We start from the raw sequence: 18695 nt of genomic DNA, 5'->3' as shown, positions 1-18695 counted from the left end.
TTGTTTTGCACAAGGAAGATAGAAGGAGTGTGTTGTCAAAGAAAAATTAGATTGGGAAACGGACTTTGGCCCAGTGGTTAGGGCGTCCGTCCACCATATGGGAGGTCCGCGGTTCAAACCCCGGGCCTCCTTGACCCGTGTGGAGCTGGCCATGCGCAGTGCTGATGCGCGCAAGGAGTGCCGTGCCACGCAAGGGTGTCCCCCGCGTGGGGGAGCCCCACGCGCAAGGAGTGCGCCCGTGAGGAGAGCCGCCCAGCGTGAAAAGAAAGAGCAGCCTGCCCAGGAATGGCGCCGCCCACACTTCCCGTGCCGCTGACGACAACAGAAGCAGACAAAGAAACAAGACGCAGCAAATAGACACCAAGAACAGACAACCAGGGGAGGGGGGGAAATTAAATAAAATAAATAAATCTTTAAAAAAAAAAAGAAAAATTAGAAAAATATGGTTTTGCTGGCTATGATAATGTAACGAATGGATCCTACCCCATGATAATACCTAATATTTATAATGTTGACATCTTAGTTTTATTGAAAAGAAGCTTCAATTAGAGTTGGGCCTCAAAGGGTGACCATGGCTTCTGGAGAACCCCAGTGGGTCACCGACCCGATTACTCAGTCAGTAGTAGCATTGAAGGCGTAAACCATTCACTCTGGGGATGGGAAGGCACTACCCAGACCTCTGGGCCAGGAGGGAATTTCTTTTAGAGAAGAGAGGCCATCTCTGCTGCTGAAATCCTGGATGAGGCTGGGGGAGAGGTCTTTTAGGGCCTTCTGGGCTAGTTTCTGGTGAAAAGTGATTCTTCCCTCTTGCTGTGCCAATGAATACATCTTCAGTCTCAGAGCTTATTTTAATTCAAAATAATGCCTCAACCTTTGTGAGTCTCTGGCCTTTGCTGCCACAGTTTTCTCTGGACTGAGGGGACAGGAGCATCCCTGACAGGCAGACCCTCATTGTCCCAAGTCCTGTCATTCGGGCCTAATGATGGCTTTCCAGGAGGCCCGAGACTGTGAGAAGAGTCTGCACAGATGCCTCAGCTTTATAAAAGGTGCCACATCTTTGCTGGAGTCTTGTCATTTCTTCGTTTTCTTTTCTTTTTCTTAAGGAGGTACAGGGGATTGAATCCAGGACCTCATACATGGGAAGCAAATGACCAACCAGTGAGCTACAGCTGCTCCCCTTTATTTTCTTGACTTTTGGAAGCTCTGGGAGAGAGGGAGGCTGAGTCCCTGATCTGAGGAGCTGAATGGGCCTGGTGCAGGAGTTTATTTTCCTGGATCCACTTTCAGTACCTGTAAAGGCTTGGTTTTTTGTTGTTGCTGAGCTCACTCAGCTAACAAATACTTGAAGGGTTTTTTTTACCCTTAGGCAGCCTAAAAAGAACTTTGCCAGCCTTTAAAATTTAAGATTTCCCCAGAAGCCCTTTAAGGTACAGTTTGTTCTGGGCCTCCAGGCCTGGTGGCCCTTGCCCATCACTGCCTGCCAGATAGATTAAGCCAATGTCTGGTAGGTCTGGTTTTTAGCAAAAAGCAAGTCTTGGACATAGAATCCTGAGCTAAAGGGAATGTCTCTTGGGGTCAGATGCTCCCTCCATTTATAGAGCAGGAACTCCAGGTTGGAAGAGAGAAAGCACTGGATCATGGGTATGTCCAGGCTGGAGCTGGGAGCCTTGGCTTCCTATCGGCATGCCACGGTGAAACAAGGGGACTCAGCTAGTTCCCCTCCAACATTCCGACTATGCAAAAATGGGCCATTGTCCCTGCAAGATGAGTCTCAGAGCACCATTTCTGCCCAGCAGGCTGCTCTCTCTCAAGAGAGAAATCTGGGGCCCACTGACCTAAGAGCATATGGTCCTGGTCCCTCTGCTGGCCTTGAAGTTCCTAAGCGGACCAGCTACCTCGCTGTGATGAAGGGGGTAAACCTTCAGCCAGGGGATACTGCCTGGCCCCAGTGCTAAGGTTCTAGACCTTCTCTCTGTTTATCCCTGTATATGACCTTTGGCCACTCTGGCCAAAACTGATATTGAAAAGAGCATTCTAGGAGCTGCAAAAAGTCTATAATCTATTTTAATATTGGCTGTGATTACACGAAGAAGGTCAAGCTCTCACTCTTCCCTGGCTCACCCTTCCTTGGACATGCCTTGGGCTTCTTTGACTCTTCACTTTCCTTGAGCAGTGCTGTCCTCCAAAAAGCATTCCTGATGAACACACACAGACCCAGCTTGCTTCTTCCCAATGCCTGGGCCTTGTGGGTTCTTCTGGGCACTTGACTTTTCTAAACCCCTATGGATGAGAGGACAACTTCTCCATTTCCTACCTTCCAGGCCCTATACATAATCTCCTCACAACAATGTTACAGGGCAGATGTTAGCCCCATTTTACAGATTAAGAAACTGAGGCTCAGAGAGGTCATAACTTGTCAGATGCTGAGGACAGCAGAGCTGGGAGATTACTCAATGATACCCTCAATCCTGCTGCATATCTTTTCCACTAGAACTTGATGCAGGGCTTTGCCTAGCCCATGGGCAATACCCAGTAAATGCCTGGGATATGAATGAATTGGTGGATTAATTAAGCATGCAGTGCCCCTTGTTTTGCACAAATGTGAGAGAAAACTTTGAAAATTGCTTTAAAGATAAAATAGGTCACTGTTTTGTCAAGTGTTTATTAGCTCAGTGCCTTATAATGGTGATGAACAGTGTTAATAGTTAAGAACTGTGGGTCTCTGTCAGGGTCTGCCTTCTGGGAACACCTCTCATGGCCCTTGGATCAGGGACCCAAAGCTCTTCTGAAAGAGGGGGTGTGTGGAGGAATGCGTACCTGTGGTAGATATGAACTCAGAGTGTATTTTCCCCTAGAAATAATGATGGCACAGCCGTCAGCTCAGCTTTAATTCTGTGATTGCTATTCTTGGTATGTAGGCATTTACTAGGCATCTGAGGGTTGGCTGGGAACTTAACAGTCAGTTATGAAAGAGCTTCCACATAAAAGGGGAGCCCCAGGGAAATACAGGTTTATCCCATTTGAGCTGAACCCACAGTGACTGCTGCTTTACAATCTCATAACCCTGACAAGAACCCTGCAAGCAAGGTTCTCTTGCTGTCCCCAGTAAACAGGTAAGAAAACAGGTTTGGAGGAGGCTGACCTGCCCTGAGTCATAGGGCTTGTAAGAGAGGAAAACAGAATAGAAACAGAGATCCATTAGAGCCTGAAGCCCAGGATCCTGTTGTTCCCCACTAACTCCAGGCAAAGAGGGCCTGCTGGGAGTTGGGGCTTGTTGAAGATGATGAAAGTAAAGCCCTGGAGTTTAAAGGGGTTCTGTTTTAGACATTTAACCTCCTGGAAGCCTGAGCTTTCAACATTGTTCACAGCACTGGGAGAACAATAAATTCTCTATGAGGCATCTCACCAGAGTCCATATCAATGGTGGGTAAACTAGAAAATCCTTCAGAGGAAGCTTGGGTCTCACAAATTAAAAGCAGGGCCCTCCCACTCCACTATAGCTGGTGGGGTGAAGGTGGTGGGGCTGGAGCTTAGCATGGTTACCCTGCTGCTGGGATTAAGTGGTGGCCCAGACTGGCCCAGGTGCAGCAACTGAACCCTTCAGCTGTCCCAAGGGTGCAAGATGGAGGTGCTACTTGCCTGCCCACATCTTCTGCCTCAAGAAATTCCACCTCCGGGATACCAGAGATGGTGAACCGGATACCATCTCTGGCTTGAGCTGGGGGTGGATTGGGGTGGGGGACCTCCAGGTCACATTTCATCCTCACAATATCCTGCTGTCCTTTTGGCAGTCATCCCCATCCCTTACTTCTCTGATCTCTCCTACTTGTCGCCCCTACTCCAGCCACACTGAATCTGCTATTCCCCTAACACAGCAGCCATGTTTCTAGTCTGCAGCTTTTGCACTGACTGTTGCCTCAGTCTGAAATATTCCCTTCCCATATGGCTTCTCTTTTGTCATGTCTTTCTTCAGTGAAACTTACATTAGTCAATCCCTTTTCATTTGCTCTCTACACCCTATGCCAACACTGCATCCCCCATTGCCTGGACTCTTGCTTCTCCGGGCTTATTACTTTCTCATATACCAATTATTTATCATTACCCCCCACTAGAATGTAATGGAATTGAGAACAGAATTTGCCTCTTTTTCCAAATACCTGTCCAACAAATGAAGGGAACCATGAGTATATAGGTCAATGATCCTCTACGATTAGACTCAGATGGGTGAAGGGACTTGGGACTTGCCCAAGTCACAACTGGCAAGGGTGGAGCTGGGAGTGTGTCGCCTATCACTGCACAGCGCTCACTGCCTCCCTAACTTACTCAAGGTTTTCCCCAGGTAACCAGGTCTGCTATAATGGATGGCCACAGCTCTGACTAGGAGGCTGCTGGGTGGCCAGGAGCCTTTATTTGGGTGGCTTACAGCCCTGAAACTGAAGTTCAGGCGCACTCGTATTAAGCGAGTCCAGCAGGTGAAAAATTTAGTTTTGCATGAACCTGTTATCCAGGGTTGCCTCTCCTATTTTTCAAATCTTTCTGGTTTTTTTATTTTTAAGCCTTTTTTTTCCCCTTTATGCTTATGAAAACAGTAGAAAATGAGAGTTTTGCGGTTCATGTAAAAATAAGAAAAGGCGCGAATTTTCTAGAAATGCGCGTGCAGTCACTCCTAGGAACGCATCTGCTCCCGGCTAGCCCGGACGAGCGACAAAGCCGTGGGTGGGGAGCCCAGAGGCGGCAAGGCCCCGGCGTTTCCCGCTCCGTCCCTGACCGTAGCCTCCTTGCAAATTCGGCTGCTTCCCCGGCTCCTCCCCTCCTCCCGCCCACTGGCGCAGCTCACCGGTCACTTTGCAGAGAACCGCCTGCCTGCTCCGCCCGCTGCGCGTTTGTGGGCAAACGCGGCACGGAGACCGCCGGGGGCCGCCGTAAGCACGGCGCTGGGGGCCGACCTAGGCCGCGCGGCATCTCCCCGCCCCCTTCCCGGGCGCCCCGCGCGCCGCACCGGCGGAGCTTCCGCCCTAGAGCCCGCGAGTCTCGCCCTGGGCAAACACCCTTCCTCTCTCGGAGCGCTGTGGGCGACCCGGTAAAGGTCACGCCGGCCCAGAAAGATTACTTTTAGACCCAGTCGGCTGCTGGATAAGCCAGGGATAGTGTAGGCGTCTCCGACTGATAACAAGAGCGCCTGGGACGAGAACCAGGCGCGGAAAGGAGACGGGGGAACGAGCTAGCATTTAGTTGAGAACCACCCGAATGTTCTCCGTGCATCCGTTCATTTAATCTCGCAGTGTCCTATGTATAATATCGTGACGTGAGGTAGGCATTATCTCCATTTTGCAGACGGACAAACAGGCTCAGAAGAAGCGGTGATTAGTCTTGAAAGTAGAGGAGCTAGGATTCAAAACCAGAGTGATCTGACCGCCCCGTCCGCGCTCCCTCCGCCGCGGGGGGCCTTGCGGGGCGTCCCCCCGACGGCGGGCAGGCCTAGTGCGGCAGCAACTTGCCGAAGGCCAGGGCGGGAAACGCGCTGCGCGGTAGCTGGTCCGGGATCATGGTCGCGCTGTGCTCGGCGCGCAGGGCCAGACGTGGGCACGCGGCACGCAGGCGACGCAGGCCGGCCGCGCTCACGTTGCGGCAGAAGTCCACGTGAAGGGTCTGCAGCGCGTTCCCGTGCGCCGCCACGGCCGCCAGCGTGCGGTTGGTGACGCGCGCGCAGTTCTCCAGGCGCAGCGCGCGCAGGCGCGGGCAGCAGCACAGCAGGCGTGCTAGGCAGTCGTCGGTGACGTGGCCGCAGCCCGCTAGCGTGACGGACACCAGGTTGGGGCACCTGCGGGGAGAGCGCGGTGACCGGGAGGGAGGGAGGCCCAAGGCGGAGAAGGGCGCGGGTAGCGCCCACCCCGCCCCTTTTCCCGCCGGGGCTCGTCCAGTTAAGGCCCTTCCCCGGGGCACACTGCCTTATTAAATCCACGGAAAGCCCTCGGGGGCAGACCGGATTCACCTCATTTTCCAGATGAGGAAATAGGCTGAGCGACTTTAGGGAGCACCCCCCTGCCCCAGCCACACCAGCACCTGCTGGAGAGAAAAGATCTTGAGCAGTTAGGCTGGACTTATTTGCAATGTGACCTTGGCCAAGTAACCCACTCTCTGAGCCTTTGTTTTCCTCTGTGTAAGGGGCGTGTGTGAGAAAGGTAAAGTCTGTTGGGGGCGTTATTGTGAGGATTGAGATTTGCGGTGTGCATAGGACCTTCTGCAAGCTATCCGGACTCGCTTTTCCCGGGAGTAAACTTGATTGCTTCCAGTCAAGAAGGGCCGTCTCTCCTGTGGGGGCCTGGCTTCCTGCAGCCAGAGGTTGCTGGAGGCTGGACTGGGGCTTTCCTTTTCCCGTCAGCCTCCTGCTAGGCCCCTTGATTGCACACACCTCACTGGGGCAGGTGGGCTCCCTTATGGTTGCGGAAGGGGGTAAGGAACTAAAATACACTGATCATGGCCATGTCTCACACCCTGAGCTCATTTTCCCAAGTCATGCACTTTCTCCTTTCGTCTTCACATCAATCTGTGTGCCCCAGTTTTATGAATGAAGACACTGGCCCAGAGAGCCCAAGTCACCTATCTGTGCTGCTCTGACTCTACTTTCCTTCTCCCTTATCTCAGTTTGCCCACCCAGAGGACCATGGTGTGGGGCCATAGTGCCTTCTTTGCTCTCTGACACAGGTCAAATGTCTCCATCTTGCTGGGCCATTCGCTGTAAAATGAGAGCAATTTTTACCTTTCCAGTGGTTCTGAGGATTAGGTGTTTAAGCCTCAAGGGCGTTGAGTGACTCCTTCCCCCAAGAAACTTTAGAGCAAGTCTGTTGCAGGAAGAAACCAGAGAAAAAGGTGGTTCAGAACTCCCTGCCCAGCCAGCCTCAGCTCTTCCTCACGAGAGCTGGTTGCCAAAAGAGCCAGATTTCTGTGCAGATACTTCTATATTACTCACTGTGTCGCAGCTGCTGCTGTGTTATTTGATCCTCTTACCCTGTGAGATGAGGGTATGTCTCCCATTTTATAGGCAAAGAAATGAGACTGAAAGAGTTTAAATATTCAGACTAGGGTCACAAGGCCTGACAGTGGCAGAGCTGGGTCACTGAGCTGGAGCCCTGACATCAAAGCCTTTTGTTCTTTTTGTAGCACGGGGCCCTTTGCCTGATCCGGACAGCCAGCCTGGGAGGCCTGCTCTACATCTTGCTAGCTTGGGGGATCAACCCTGGTTCTGTTACACCAAGAATGGCAGGACAAGTTTGCCCCTCCCCTCCCCCCAACCTCTTTTTTCCCCCAAATGTATCACCCTCCAGTTTGTTTTCTGGTTCATGTTTAAACTGATCAAAATGGTCTGGTCCTGTTAGGGCCCAGCCCCAAGTCCATCTTGCTGTTTCCTTTGCACCAGTTTAGTAAAAGAAAGGTGGGGCCACTATATGATTTCCTTCCATTCCTGTCATGGTGGAAGCAAACTGGCTGAGCCTAGTTTTCTATTAACAGCCAGGCGCAGCCTCTTAGTAATCAAGGGGGGAGGTGGGGTATGAGGTCGGTAAGAGCCAGGTTAGAAGTTATTAGTTCTTGCTGGGCTGCTGTAGCCAGGAGGCTGCGACTGGAAGGAGCCTGGCCTGGTGACTTAGCCTCTGTGCCCATGGTAGGTTGCCGGATAAAATACAGAATGTATTTGGAACACACTTGTACTAAAAGATTATTCACTCTTCAGCTGAAATTCAAATGTATTTGGGTGTCCTGTTTTTATTTGCTAAATCTGGCAGCCCTGGCCCTTGGACAAATCACAGAAACTCAGCGCCTCATTTTGCTTGTTTGAAAAATGAAGCTAAAACACCCTCCCTGGGGCTATTAGTAAGTTCCTGAAGAAACTGTTTCCACCTCAATTCTCAGGCTGGTGGGGCTCAGTTAACTCAGAGCTCCCTACATCCCCTTCCTGGGCAGCACCTCGCAGACACAGCTTGTTAGAGAATGGAGGGGTGTGTGAATGGCTGGGTCCTGGAGCCCCTTTTCCAGAGCCTGACGTTGAAAATCCAGGCCCAGCTAGACCCACCCTGCCTTTGATGGCTGCCAGAGAACAGCCGCTCCAGGGGCAGTGATAGCTGAGGACCCGGGTCTTTCTCTTTGTAGAAACAGCTCTAGGACCTACGAGACAGGGAGGAGGATTACAGTTGTTTCCCCACAGTTCTGTCCATCTCGTGTGTACTGCCCTGTGGATGGAGTCTGGGGTGCCCCAAGATGGAGCCATCTTAGTACTGTAATTTGCTTTCCCCTGCTCCCCAGGAGCCTCACAGAGCTCTGGAGGCCAAAGAGCCTGCTAAGCTACCGCTCAGCAGGCTGGCCTACCTGTCGCACACCTGGTGGAGGAAGTCATTGACCAGGCTCTCATGCTGGCTGCAGATGCTCCTCTGGAAAGTGCTCTTGAGCCAGTCCTCAATGCTGCAAACCTGCACCCGGCTCGAGTGCCAGCAGATGGAGAGGCTCCTAAGCGCAGGGCCCAGGAGAAAGTTGTCCTTCTTGAGTTCTGTGAGGGAATGAAAATGCAGCAGCGGCCAGAGCATGGGGTCCTCAAACACAGCCTGGAGCTGGGAGCAGGTCCTGGCAAGGTTCTTCCGGCTGTCCTTGTCCAGGAAAGAAAAGAGGTGCAGCAGGCACTCCCGGTTGAGCTGGGTTATGTGCATGGTGAGCAGCGGCCACGTGGGACTGCCGGACTGGGGGTGAGGGACCTGACCTACGTCCTGCTCCTCCTCCTCAGCTTTGGGCTAGTGGACATATATGGTTGAGGAATGGTGTTTATTTTTGGCTAACAACTGGTGCTGAAGCTCTAAGGAGGGGGAAAAAGCAAAGCCAGGATTCAGACATACGTGCAGCAGACTGTGGTTCAGCTTATGTTCAGAGGGATTGAAAATCTTGGCAGAAAAGCAGACTATTGAAGTTAAATTGTTTCCTTAAAAGGGATTTCTTTTCCTTTCAGCTGACAATGGTGTTTAGCAGAGAACTCTTTTGGCTTTTCCCAAGGCATTTTCATTTGAGGTGGCTGGCCAGACCAATGCTGTTTGGGTTTGCAGTCTCTACTCACTGTGAGGGAATCTCATTGTAAATAGTAACTTTTTATTGTCTAGTACATCAGTAGGAACTTTTTATTCCGTCTTTACTAGAAAGAAGCCTGTTGTCCGTAAGATCAAAAGATGGCAGGGTTCTGTGTTCAGAGCCGTAAGCAGAGTTCATGGGTAATGCCTCCTCCCCATGTGTGTGTTTCCTTTAAACTTCTTATTGTGAAATAATTTCAAACTTACAGACAGTTGCAAAAATAATACAAAACCCATACCGAGAACGCCAGTGTAACTCCCACCCCAGATCCTTATGTCCACCAGTTTTAACATTTGGCCACACTTACTGTATCATTCTATCAACTATCAGTTCATCTAACCGTCTACCTATTTATCTACTTTTTGCACATTTGAGAAAGGTTGTATACATCATGCTCCTTGAACACATAACACTTCCATGTACATTTCCTAAGAAGAAGGTATTCGTTTATGTAATCACCTTTAGTTATCAAGTTCAAGAAATTTAATATGAAATAAAGCTTACAGTCTATATTCCAATTTTTTCATATGTACCAATAATAACCTTTTGAGCCTATTCTCTTTTATTAGATCCTGTCAGAATAAGTATTGCATTGAATTGTCCTTGTCTCTTTAGTTGCTTTTTTTAAACAGTAGTGTGGGAACATAATATTATAAAACATAAACTTTTCCATCTCAGTCACTTCCAATCATACCATTCAGTGGGACTGAGTGTTGTGTGACTCAACCCACCATCCATTACTAGAACTTTCCCAATACACCAAGCAGAAACCCTGTATTCATTATTTGTGTTCTTTTAATGAAGGTTCTCCCCCCCCCGCCCCCATTGTCTGTTCTGTGTCCATACGTTGTGTGTTCTTCTGTGTCTGCTTGCGTTCTTGTCAGCGGCATCAGGAATCTACGTCTCTCTTTGTTGCATCATTTTGCTGCATCATCTCTCCATGTGTGTGGTGCCATTCCTGGGTGGGCTATGCTTTTTTTCACACGGGATGGCTCTCTTTGCAGGAGCACTCACTCCTTGTGTGTGGGGCTCCCCTAAGCGGGGGATACCCCTGTGTGGCACGGCACTCCTTGTGCGTGGGCCAGCTCACCACATGGGTCAGGAGGCCCTTGGTACTGAACCCTGGACCTCCTATATGGTAGGCAGACACTCTTATCAGTTGAGCCACATCTTCTTCCTCATTATGTTTTTTTTTTTTAAGATTTATTTATTCTTTCCCCCTACCCCCATCATCTGTTCTCTGTCTTTTTGCTGTGTGTTGTTTTTGTCCGCTTCTGGCTTCTGTTGTTGTCAGTGGCACGGGAATCTGTGTTTCTTTTTGTTGAGTCATCTTGCGTCAATTCTCCGTGTGTGTGGCACCATTCCTGGGCAGGCTGAACTCTCTTTTGCACTGGGCGGCGCTCCTTACGGGGCGCACTCCTTGCGCGTGGGGCTCCCTTTTGCAGGCGGCACCCCTGCGTGGCAGGGCACTCCTTGCGCGCATCAGCACTGCGCATGGCCAGCTCCACACGGGTCAAGGAGGCCCGGGGCTTGAACCGCAGACCTCCCATGTGGTAGATGGACGCCCTAACCACTGGGCCAAGTCCATTTCCCACCTTACTATGTATTAACTCCCCATTCCCCCTGCACCCCGTCCCTAATAGCCTGTACTTTACTTTCTCTGAGTTTGCATATTCTATTTCATGTAAGTGGAATCATACAATATCTGTCCCTTTGTGTCTGACTTATTTCACTCAACATATGGTATCTTCACCATCTTCATAGTGTCTGAATTTTGTTGTGTTTTATAGCTGAGTGATATTCCATGTATGCATATACCACATTTTGTTTATCCATTCACTTTTCGATGGACACTTGGATTGCTTCCACCTTTTGGCCATTGTAAATAATGCTCCTATGAACATTGTTATACAAGTATCTGTCCCTGCTTTCAGTTCTTTTGCCAGGTCATATGGTAGATTCTATGTTTAACTTTCTGAAGAACTGCCAAACCTTTCCACAGCACTGCACGGTTTTACATTCCCACCAGCAATGTTTGAGGGTTCCTCTTTCTCAGCTTCCTGCCCACCACCTATTTACCTCTTTTCTAATAGCCATTCTCATGGGTATGAAGTGATACTTCATTGTGGTTTTGACTTGCATTTCCCTAATGGCTAAGGATGTGCAGCATCTTTTAATGTGTTTTTGTTTTGTTTTTTTGCCATTTTTATCTCCTTTTTGGAGAAATGTCTATTCAAGTTCTTGACCAATATTTTAATTAGATTGTTGTAGGTCTCTGTGTTACTTTTGAATGATTTCTAAACTAGGCTAATCTGCCTTCAAATCCTGCTGCCCTTCACTAGGCAAAGGAATTTTTCTTGGCTTCCCAGCCAGCTCTATTTTCACCCTCAGTTTTCTCATGAAAGATTTAACTGACATGGCCTTTATTTCCAAGGTTCTTCTGTGTATATATGTTTGTGTTTTAAACTTGTTTACTTGGCTTTACCTTTTCTAATTTTATGACCTCCTGCTGTATCTTATGTGGATATCCCAGGGTGTCAGGGATGGATGAGGTAGCTCTTTCATAATACAAACTGCTTAAAACAATTTTAAATTGAGTCTATACCTGCCTTTTAAGCCAGCCAGCCATACTGTCATCCCTTCTTTATGGTTCCTTTCATTTCCCCATCAGAGAAACCAATGGGTCAGCCTCCAGCCCACTTTGCCTTCTCTCTAGGAAAGTTGTATGAGATACTATTAAGGTCTCCCTTTCTAAAGTACCTAAGGTTTCACTGTATGGTGGATCCCTTTTCCAATACAGCTTCACTCCCAACCCTGTGATCCTATTCAAATTCCCCTGCTGTGAATTCCTAGCATTGTTTCTTGCTGTTTTTTGGCAGGGGTGGGGTTGGGGGCTGATAGAAAAGATTACATTGTGCCTATGCATTAGTAAGGTGAGAGAACAGTTTTTCTTTTTTAAACCAAGGAAGCACAGCTTCAGTGTCATCTCTGTTCATCCTCCCCATTTATTTGGAATTGGAAGGAATGGGAATACTTTGCTTGCCAGTTGTGTGGAGTGGCACAGATGAAGCAACTACTGGACCCTCTTCAAAAACTAAAGTTTGGTCAGGCCTAGTCAGCCTTCCCTTTAAAAGCTGAATGCAGCTATGGAAGAAAAAATGGTCCATTCTAGACCACTTCCGTCCCCTGAGAAGCTGGTCCTGTGCCAATGTGAAATAGAAGTGATTTCCCTTATAAACAACATAAAGCAAAAAACAGCTTTCCTTTCTCAAGGAAGCAGTACCCAGCTACTGTGAATACTTCAAGCTAATCAGTATTATTGTTCAAAATTATCATGAAGTCCCTGTTTGAGCTCTGTCTGGATTTAATTTCTCCACTCAGAAGGTAAGCCGCCAACACCGGAGGCAGGTTTAATGAGTGGAAAGCCTTATTATCTCTTCTTTCCTTCCCAAGTCCTTTCCAAACCGATACTTTTCACAGAGGACCAACCCCTGGAAGTAGGTGGTTCTGTTCAGCTTCTTCAGAGGTAGAACAGTGAAATCGTGCCTACTGCTGGAAAGAGTCATTTTGGTTCATCAGGGCCTCTAAGCTGCTGGAAGGTGGGAGAATAACAGTGGGCCACATGGGGTGCATGCCAGCAGGGAGGGGTCTGACTCACACCCAGGGGAGTGGATTAAAACGGCTCTCCCAAAGCACCTTTCCTTCTAGCCTCTTTGGAGCTTAGTGGTTTGGGAGGCTCTCTGACCACAGCTGCCTAAAGGGAGTGTGCCTCAAGAGTCCTGGAGGCAAAAGAGTTTGAGCTGTGAGCACTTCCCCCTTCAAATTTTAGGAGACTGACAGGAACAGGCAAATAAGTAAAACAAAAAAAGTGGCATGAAAACAGGGCTGTTCTTGTTGCTGTTTGCAGTGGGACACGGGGACAGAGAGGTAGTATCTTGGAGTTTATCTTAAAGTAGCCTATTAACAACAGCCTGTTTTACTTTAAAAAGTGACTAGTATTCTTTGCTCAGGACCCCAAAGCTGGTCCCTTGGGGTAAAGTCCAGCACTGAAGGAGGCAGGGAAACCTCATTTTTATAATATCAGTAGTCACAAGTAAAGACTGGGCTTAGTTTTACTTGTCACGAGTGAGCAGCAGCTCAAGCACCTGATATATAGGCACTAAAGGATCTCCCGGTATCATCCTAACTGTACATCAGCAGCCCCAAGTCATGGGAATTCTGCAAGAGTTGGTACCTGCTGACTGACAGCTTGAGCAAATACATATAATTTACTGAGCTCCACTGAAAACTGTTCAGAAATAATTGTCAAAAGGAAAGAGACCAGGCCATGGTGGAGCAGGGAGATGTGCCACTGGTCCGAGGGCCCTGCCATCTCCCCGCTGCAGGCCGGGCGCCGGGGCAGGGCCAGGGCCAGGGCTTGGGCTTGGCCTGCCGCCTGCCGCCGAGTTGCTGAGGATGCAGGAGCCAGAGGAGCTGAGGTTCGGCTGCAGCCGGGCACCTAGAGCTGGGCGACATGGAGGAGGACCAGGGGTGGCTGTGTTTGTGGTCACCGTGGACCCCCACTCTGGTGCTTTTCACATGTTGGCCATAACTCACATGTGGGCTCAGACACCCAGTTACCAGTAGCTTGAAAAATATTGGTCTTTTTTTACTATCAAAAGAAAAAAAAACTTGCTAGACAAAAATGTGGTTTTAATAAATTTTTAAAATTACTTTGTAACTAATTTTTTAAAAAAGAGACTAGACCTTTACATAAAACAGTTCAAGTTGGTGAAGCAGAAAAGGGATATGATTACAACATAAAATTTTGACAGTTAAACAATCCTCTCGGCATCATAGAAACCAGGTTTAGTGGCAGACAGTTCTATTACAGCACAACCAATGCTCCTGGAGGGCCATCTGGAGTCCACCAGGCTCAAACCTGAGGGAAACGGTGCTGCACCCCACGATGAGACGCAAAGACCTTGGACGACAGCATAACACCACATGCCCACATCCCCTTCCTGTGCTGTGGGCACGTTCCTGTGGCTACACCCAGTCTCTGGAACCCAAGCCCTGGCTGCAGGAACAGACTTTCCCCGTGGGCCTTTCTAGGGCCCAACAGAAGAGGCCACTTGAGCAACAGAGGATGCATGAGGAGAACTTTGGTATGGTGGAGGTTAGAGTGGGATAATTATATCTAAGTAGACTTAGATACTCTAGACCAGTGAAGGAGAGGCTGGCTTTAAGAAATAAATATGCCCCTCAAGCCCAGAAACCAAACTGCAGAATAGGTCTACAGGAGAGATACACATTTAACCCTTAACCGGGGCCAGTACACTTTACTGGTTTGACTCAGTTAAATTTGCCAACACTATGCTGAGTAGAACACAGTGGATAAGCAAAGGGTTCCCCCCTATGGAGAGAGATTTGTGTTGCCTCAAACTATGTCTGTCACCCACCTTTGTGGGGGGACTTCTCTGTGTGGTTCCAAGGAGCTATGTGATTCGGCTTGAGGCCCTGCCTCAGCATTACCTTTCTGAGCAAGGAGCCACATATATCCTAGAGACAGCATGGCACAGGGAGAAAGCTCTGAAGAGTACAAAGAGACCAGCTTTTCATATAGGTCTGATAAAGGCTACAAAGTTAAGTTCTAAAATACCAATGGCACATTTTACATCACTGGTGTTAAAGTGTACAATTCAAATGGATCCAAGTGCTTTTTTCCAAAGAGCCTTCATGATATCATCCAAATGTTTCTGCTTTAAGTAAAGTCAAGCAATATACCACAAAATTCAAAGAGGTGTGTTCACCTCTTAAGCCAACAGTGTTGCCTGTTTAAAGACCACTTTCCCAAGAAAGTAAATAAGTTTGTTGGTAAATTCCATTTGGTATAAAAAGCTTTTCCTTCACCAGCATGAACTCTGCACATTCCAATTAAAGATATAAGTGCAAATATTAAAAGTTACAGCTGTGTACCTCCTAAACAAAACAGCCTAGACTCAGAGGAGATACTTAGTGAAGATTCACATTACAGGTTCAATTAAATGTGCTGTTAATATATTGATAGTAGATCAGATTGCAAAATTGCCATATTTATATGTGCAAAACAAGTATCACAGTTTCATATGGTTTAATTTAGCAATGTAAAACTACTTTAAATATATGTTTCCCTCTTATTTTCTAGGATTCTTTGTTTCCAAGTTGTAAGACTTAAACCTGGATGGCAAAACATTTTCCTCAGGAATAACAATTTAGACTGGCTCTGGCAAGGAGAGCTGGATACTGCAGTGCATATGTTCTAGACCTGTGCCACTCCTGCACCATGTGGCTACTGAGCACTTGAAACGTGGCTAGTATAACTGTGGAACTGAGTTTAAAATTTTAATTAAAATTTACATTTAAATAGGCACATGTGACTAGCAGCTGCTGTACGGAACAGTGCAAGTTTAGCCTTAGATGCAGTTTGCTCCTCATCATTTTAAAGTGTGTAGCCCAAGTGTTCTGCCCTGAGAAAATGTGGGATTTTCCCAGCCAATACTAAAATGTAAATGGAGCCATATCTGCTTCTGCAACTTCAAATATTCAGTGCAGGAGGACAGCCATCAGTGGCACTGAATTTCTTTTACATTCGTACACTTTAAAAAGTCTTCACTGTCTTTTCTTTTAATGGGAAAAACAAGATTACCAAAAAGTTTGGTTGGTTGGCTAAACATGAAATACATTCTGTCCCTTCTAACAACTTGTGGATAATTGAGAAGGGAGGAAAATAATGATGGGACCATAGAAGAACATGAAAACAATGAGTGATCCTAGGGCCTGTTATCTCTAATGTGCAAGTATGTCATCACCCCCAAATCAAATGTCAGCAATGATTTAGATACTTGCAGAAATCACAATTAGCTTCTTTAAATGGGATTCTGGCTCCAACTTGAGTTGAATCTTAAATCTAAATAGGGCTTATTCCTGTTTTTTCCTGAAAATAAATTTAGAAAGAAAACTATAGAATAGAATTTACTTCTTCAAAATGAGAATATTTTCAACTCTCTGCTCTCAAGATATGCTAGGAGAGTTGTTATAATCCAAAATAGCAAAGACTGCTTTCCTTCTGGAAGCAGATCCCATAGTGACTACCAGAAGCATATATGTGATGGTCCAAAGTCAACTCTAGAGCTTAACATCTCAACCTCAGATGGCCAAGCATGAAGTAACTCTAAAAAGTAGACAACAGTTATTCCACATGCTACAAGTAATAGAATTAGTTGCTGATTGATTCAAAAAAGCAGGCAGACATCATGATTTCATCTCACGTATCAGAGTCAGAATTTTTAAACACTAAATGAATTTGCCCTTATTTGGACTTTTCTGTGTTCTCATCTCCCTCATTAAAATACAAACAATACCCCAACACCAGTTGAACCAACAAATTTATTTAGTTAGTGCTGAAAGCCAGCAGCCTTAAGAGATACCAAGAGCAGCAATTATCAGGTCTACTTAAAGATGCCCTCTTAGTTATCTTTTACAGGCAAAAAGAATGATTACTGAGCAGGAGCTGTGAAATCTCATGGGCCACAAATCATGCGCACACATGATCCTTGATTGAGAGTTGACTTGATCTCCATTACAGCTGTGAAATGGCAGCGGCAGTTAGGTTGCTCTTCACAGTCAGGAACACATCTTGTCTTCAGCATGTGAGAGTAACAAAAGCATTGATGTAAATGTGCCTCAGAGTGAGAACTGAAAATATTAATATAAAAAAGTCAAATAGAGCTAAGTTCTGGAAACTAAATACAAAAACTGAATTATTACAACTAAAGCAGCAAATCAAAATGTCTGCTGAGGTTTTCTGGTAGAACTAAAAAAAAGTAGTTGGTGCCCATGTTCAGTAAGTCACTACCATTGACAAAAATAAAACAACTCAAAATAGGAAACGGAAAAGTGCATAATGAAATTAAATCTTGGATCAAGTATTTATGGAAAATTGGAAATGTCTGTCCATTATAGTTGATGAATAATGATTTAGAGGAGGTATTAAAGTTTATCAGATCCAGCTTTGGCCTGGCGTTCCACGTAAAAAAGGATGTAGGCCTTTGCCTTCACAACGGTCTCTTCATCAGTCAGTGTTACAGTGCTGTCATTGAAGTGGAACCAACGACCTCCATGAGTTGCATATGCTGTGTAATGTCCAGAACCAACCCTGTAAAGAAAAGGCAAAATTTCAAAGAAAAAGGGGGAAAAAAGGGCTGCAAAAATCACAAAGGGATTTGTTTAACCATATAATCTGTTAGATATATAAGAAATTTTTTACAAGGACTTAATTAAAGAATAAATCTTAGGGATTTTCTGTTTAAAATAGTTGCTTGAGCTCATGTAGTTTACCTTTCCCAAACCCTTGAAATGACAAGGAATATATTAACACTGGAAAAGAGGGATAAGTGCCATCAATGGACCAGAAATTGAGAAGTTTCTAGAAGACATAAAACTGATGGCACTGGAACCAAACAAGTATAGGCTTTAAGACCTATGGAAACACAGAAAACTGAGTACCAGATTTCCCATCAGAGCACTGGAAAAAACCCAAGCTTAAGAGTAATCTTCCAAGGAAACACCTCTTTCTTCCCATCCCCAACCCACTCTGACCATCAGGGTCTTTTCCCTGTCAGATGACCACCCCACTCACATGCAAAGCCCCAGCATCAGCTCTCCCAGGCAGGAAAAAGACCTGCAGACAGAACAGACCTTCATAACTGCTAGCAAAACCCTTACATTTACAAAAATGATCAATCTCATCATTTATTATCATTCTGAATAAACAGGCAAGAATCATCAAACTCTTGAGGGGACAAAAAAAAAGATAAGGAGAAATTCCAGGAAGAACAAGTTAAGCAGAAAACAATTAAATGCTGCAAACCAGAGAACTTTTAAAATTCTAATTAGTACCAATAGTTTCAAGAAGGTAATACAACCATAAATCAAGAATAGTGTTAAGAAAAAAAGTTCTTAGAAACACGATTGCCATAAAACAAAAATGACATGGAGAGGGAAACAGATGTGGCTCAACCAAATGGGCTCCCATCTACCATATAGGAGGTCCAGGGTTCGATGCCCAGGGCCTCCTGGTGAGGGCAAGCTGGCCCACGCAGAGTGCTGGCCGAAGCTGAGAGCTGGCACAGCAAGATGACCCAACAAGAGACACAGAGGAGAGAAAATAAGAGACATAGCAGAACAAGGAGTTGAGGTGGCACAAGAGAGTAATCGCCTCTCTCCCACTCCAGAAAGTCCCAGGATCAGTTCCCAGAGCTGCCTAATGAGAAGACAAGCAGACACAGAAGAACACACAACGAATGGACATAGAGAACAGAACGGGGGAATTGGGGGAAGGAGGGGAAATAAATCTTAAAAAAGTCATGGAGGAGCTACTCTTCAATTTGGACACAGCTGAATCACCAATAGGTGATTTGGGATGGTCTTCTGAAACAAAGATGGAACTCAACAGAGATAGATCCAGGAAATTCACTGTATATTTAATAGGGGTTCTGAAAGAAACAGAATGGAGAGGAAGAAATAAAATTTCATGAGCTGAATTATCATATCAGAAGTGACCCTACCAA

General features: G+C 46.6%; 2 protein-coding genes across 6 annotated transcripts in view; both read right to left on the bottom strand.

Annotated features, from left to right (window-relative positions):
- Positions 1-4910: 4910 nt before the first annotated feature.
- On the bottom strand, positions 4911-8776 carry FBXL22 (F-box and leucine rich repeat protein 22). Of its 3 annotated transcripts, none has more exons than XM_071214234.1 (3): positions 8362-8776; positions 6761-6842; positions 5148-5821 (listed from the first exon to the last, which is right to left on the bottom strand). In XM_071214234.1, exons 1-3 carry the CDS (start codon positions 8694-8696, stop codon positions 5393-5395), a joined length of 846 nt encoding a protein of 281 aa, XP_071070335.1. In that variant the 5' UTR covers positions 8697-8776; the 3' UTR covers positions 5148-5392. The 3 variants fall into 3 exon arrangements, with proteins under 3 accessions (XP_004466724.2, XP_071070335.1, XP_071070336.1); XM_071214235.1 differs by having other exon boundaries at positions 8373-8439; XM_004466667.5 differs by lacking the exon at positions 6761-6842 and having other exon boundaries at positions 4911-5821; positions 8362-8767.
- Positions 8777-13780: 5004 nt separating this feature from the next.
- USP3 (ubiquitin specific peptidase 3) overlaps positions 13781-18695 on the bottom strand; it is a 119559-nt gene continuing 114644 nt past the window's right edge. For all 3 annotated transcript variants that reach the window (XM_004466678.4, XM_071214232.1, XM_071214233.1), the window contains one exon: positions 13781-17281. In XM_004466678.4, coding sequence (XP_004466735.1) covers positions 17116-17281 — 166 coding nt within the window. In that variant the 3' untranslated portion in view covers positions 13781-17115. The remainder of the gene's footprint in view (positions 17282-18695) is intronic.

This window comes from Dasypus novemcinctus, chromosome 3 (genome assembly GCF_030445035.2).
Source record: "Dasypus novemcinctus isolate mDasNov1 chromosome 3, mDasNov1.1.hap2, whole genome shotgun sequence".
Classification (NCBI taxonomy): domain Eukaryota; kingdom Metazoa; phylum Chordata; class Mammalia; order Cingulata; family Dasypodidae; genus Dasypus; species Dasypus novemcinctus.
Note: the sequence above shows the minus strand (reverse complement) of the source record. Positions and strands in the feature narration are given on the sequence as shown.

What these genes read in the sequence shown, in the direction of transcription:
- FBXL22 (XM_071214234.1), bottom strand. Translation starts at nt 8,696, where the DNA reads ATGCACATAACCCAGCTCAACCGGGAGTGCCTGCTGCACCTCTTTTCT. An exon ending in CTCCACCAGGTGTGCGACAG is followed by an intron (nt 6,843 to 8,361) that starts GTAGGCCAGCCT and finishes TTCCTGCAACAG; the next exon opens with ACTTGCTCTAAAGTTTCTTG. An exon ending in TCCTCAGAACCACTGGAAAG is followed by an intron (nt 5,822 to 6,760) that starts GTAAAAATTGCT and finishes CTCTCCCCGCAG; the next exon opens with GTGCCCCAACCTGGTGTCCG.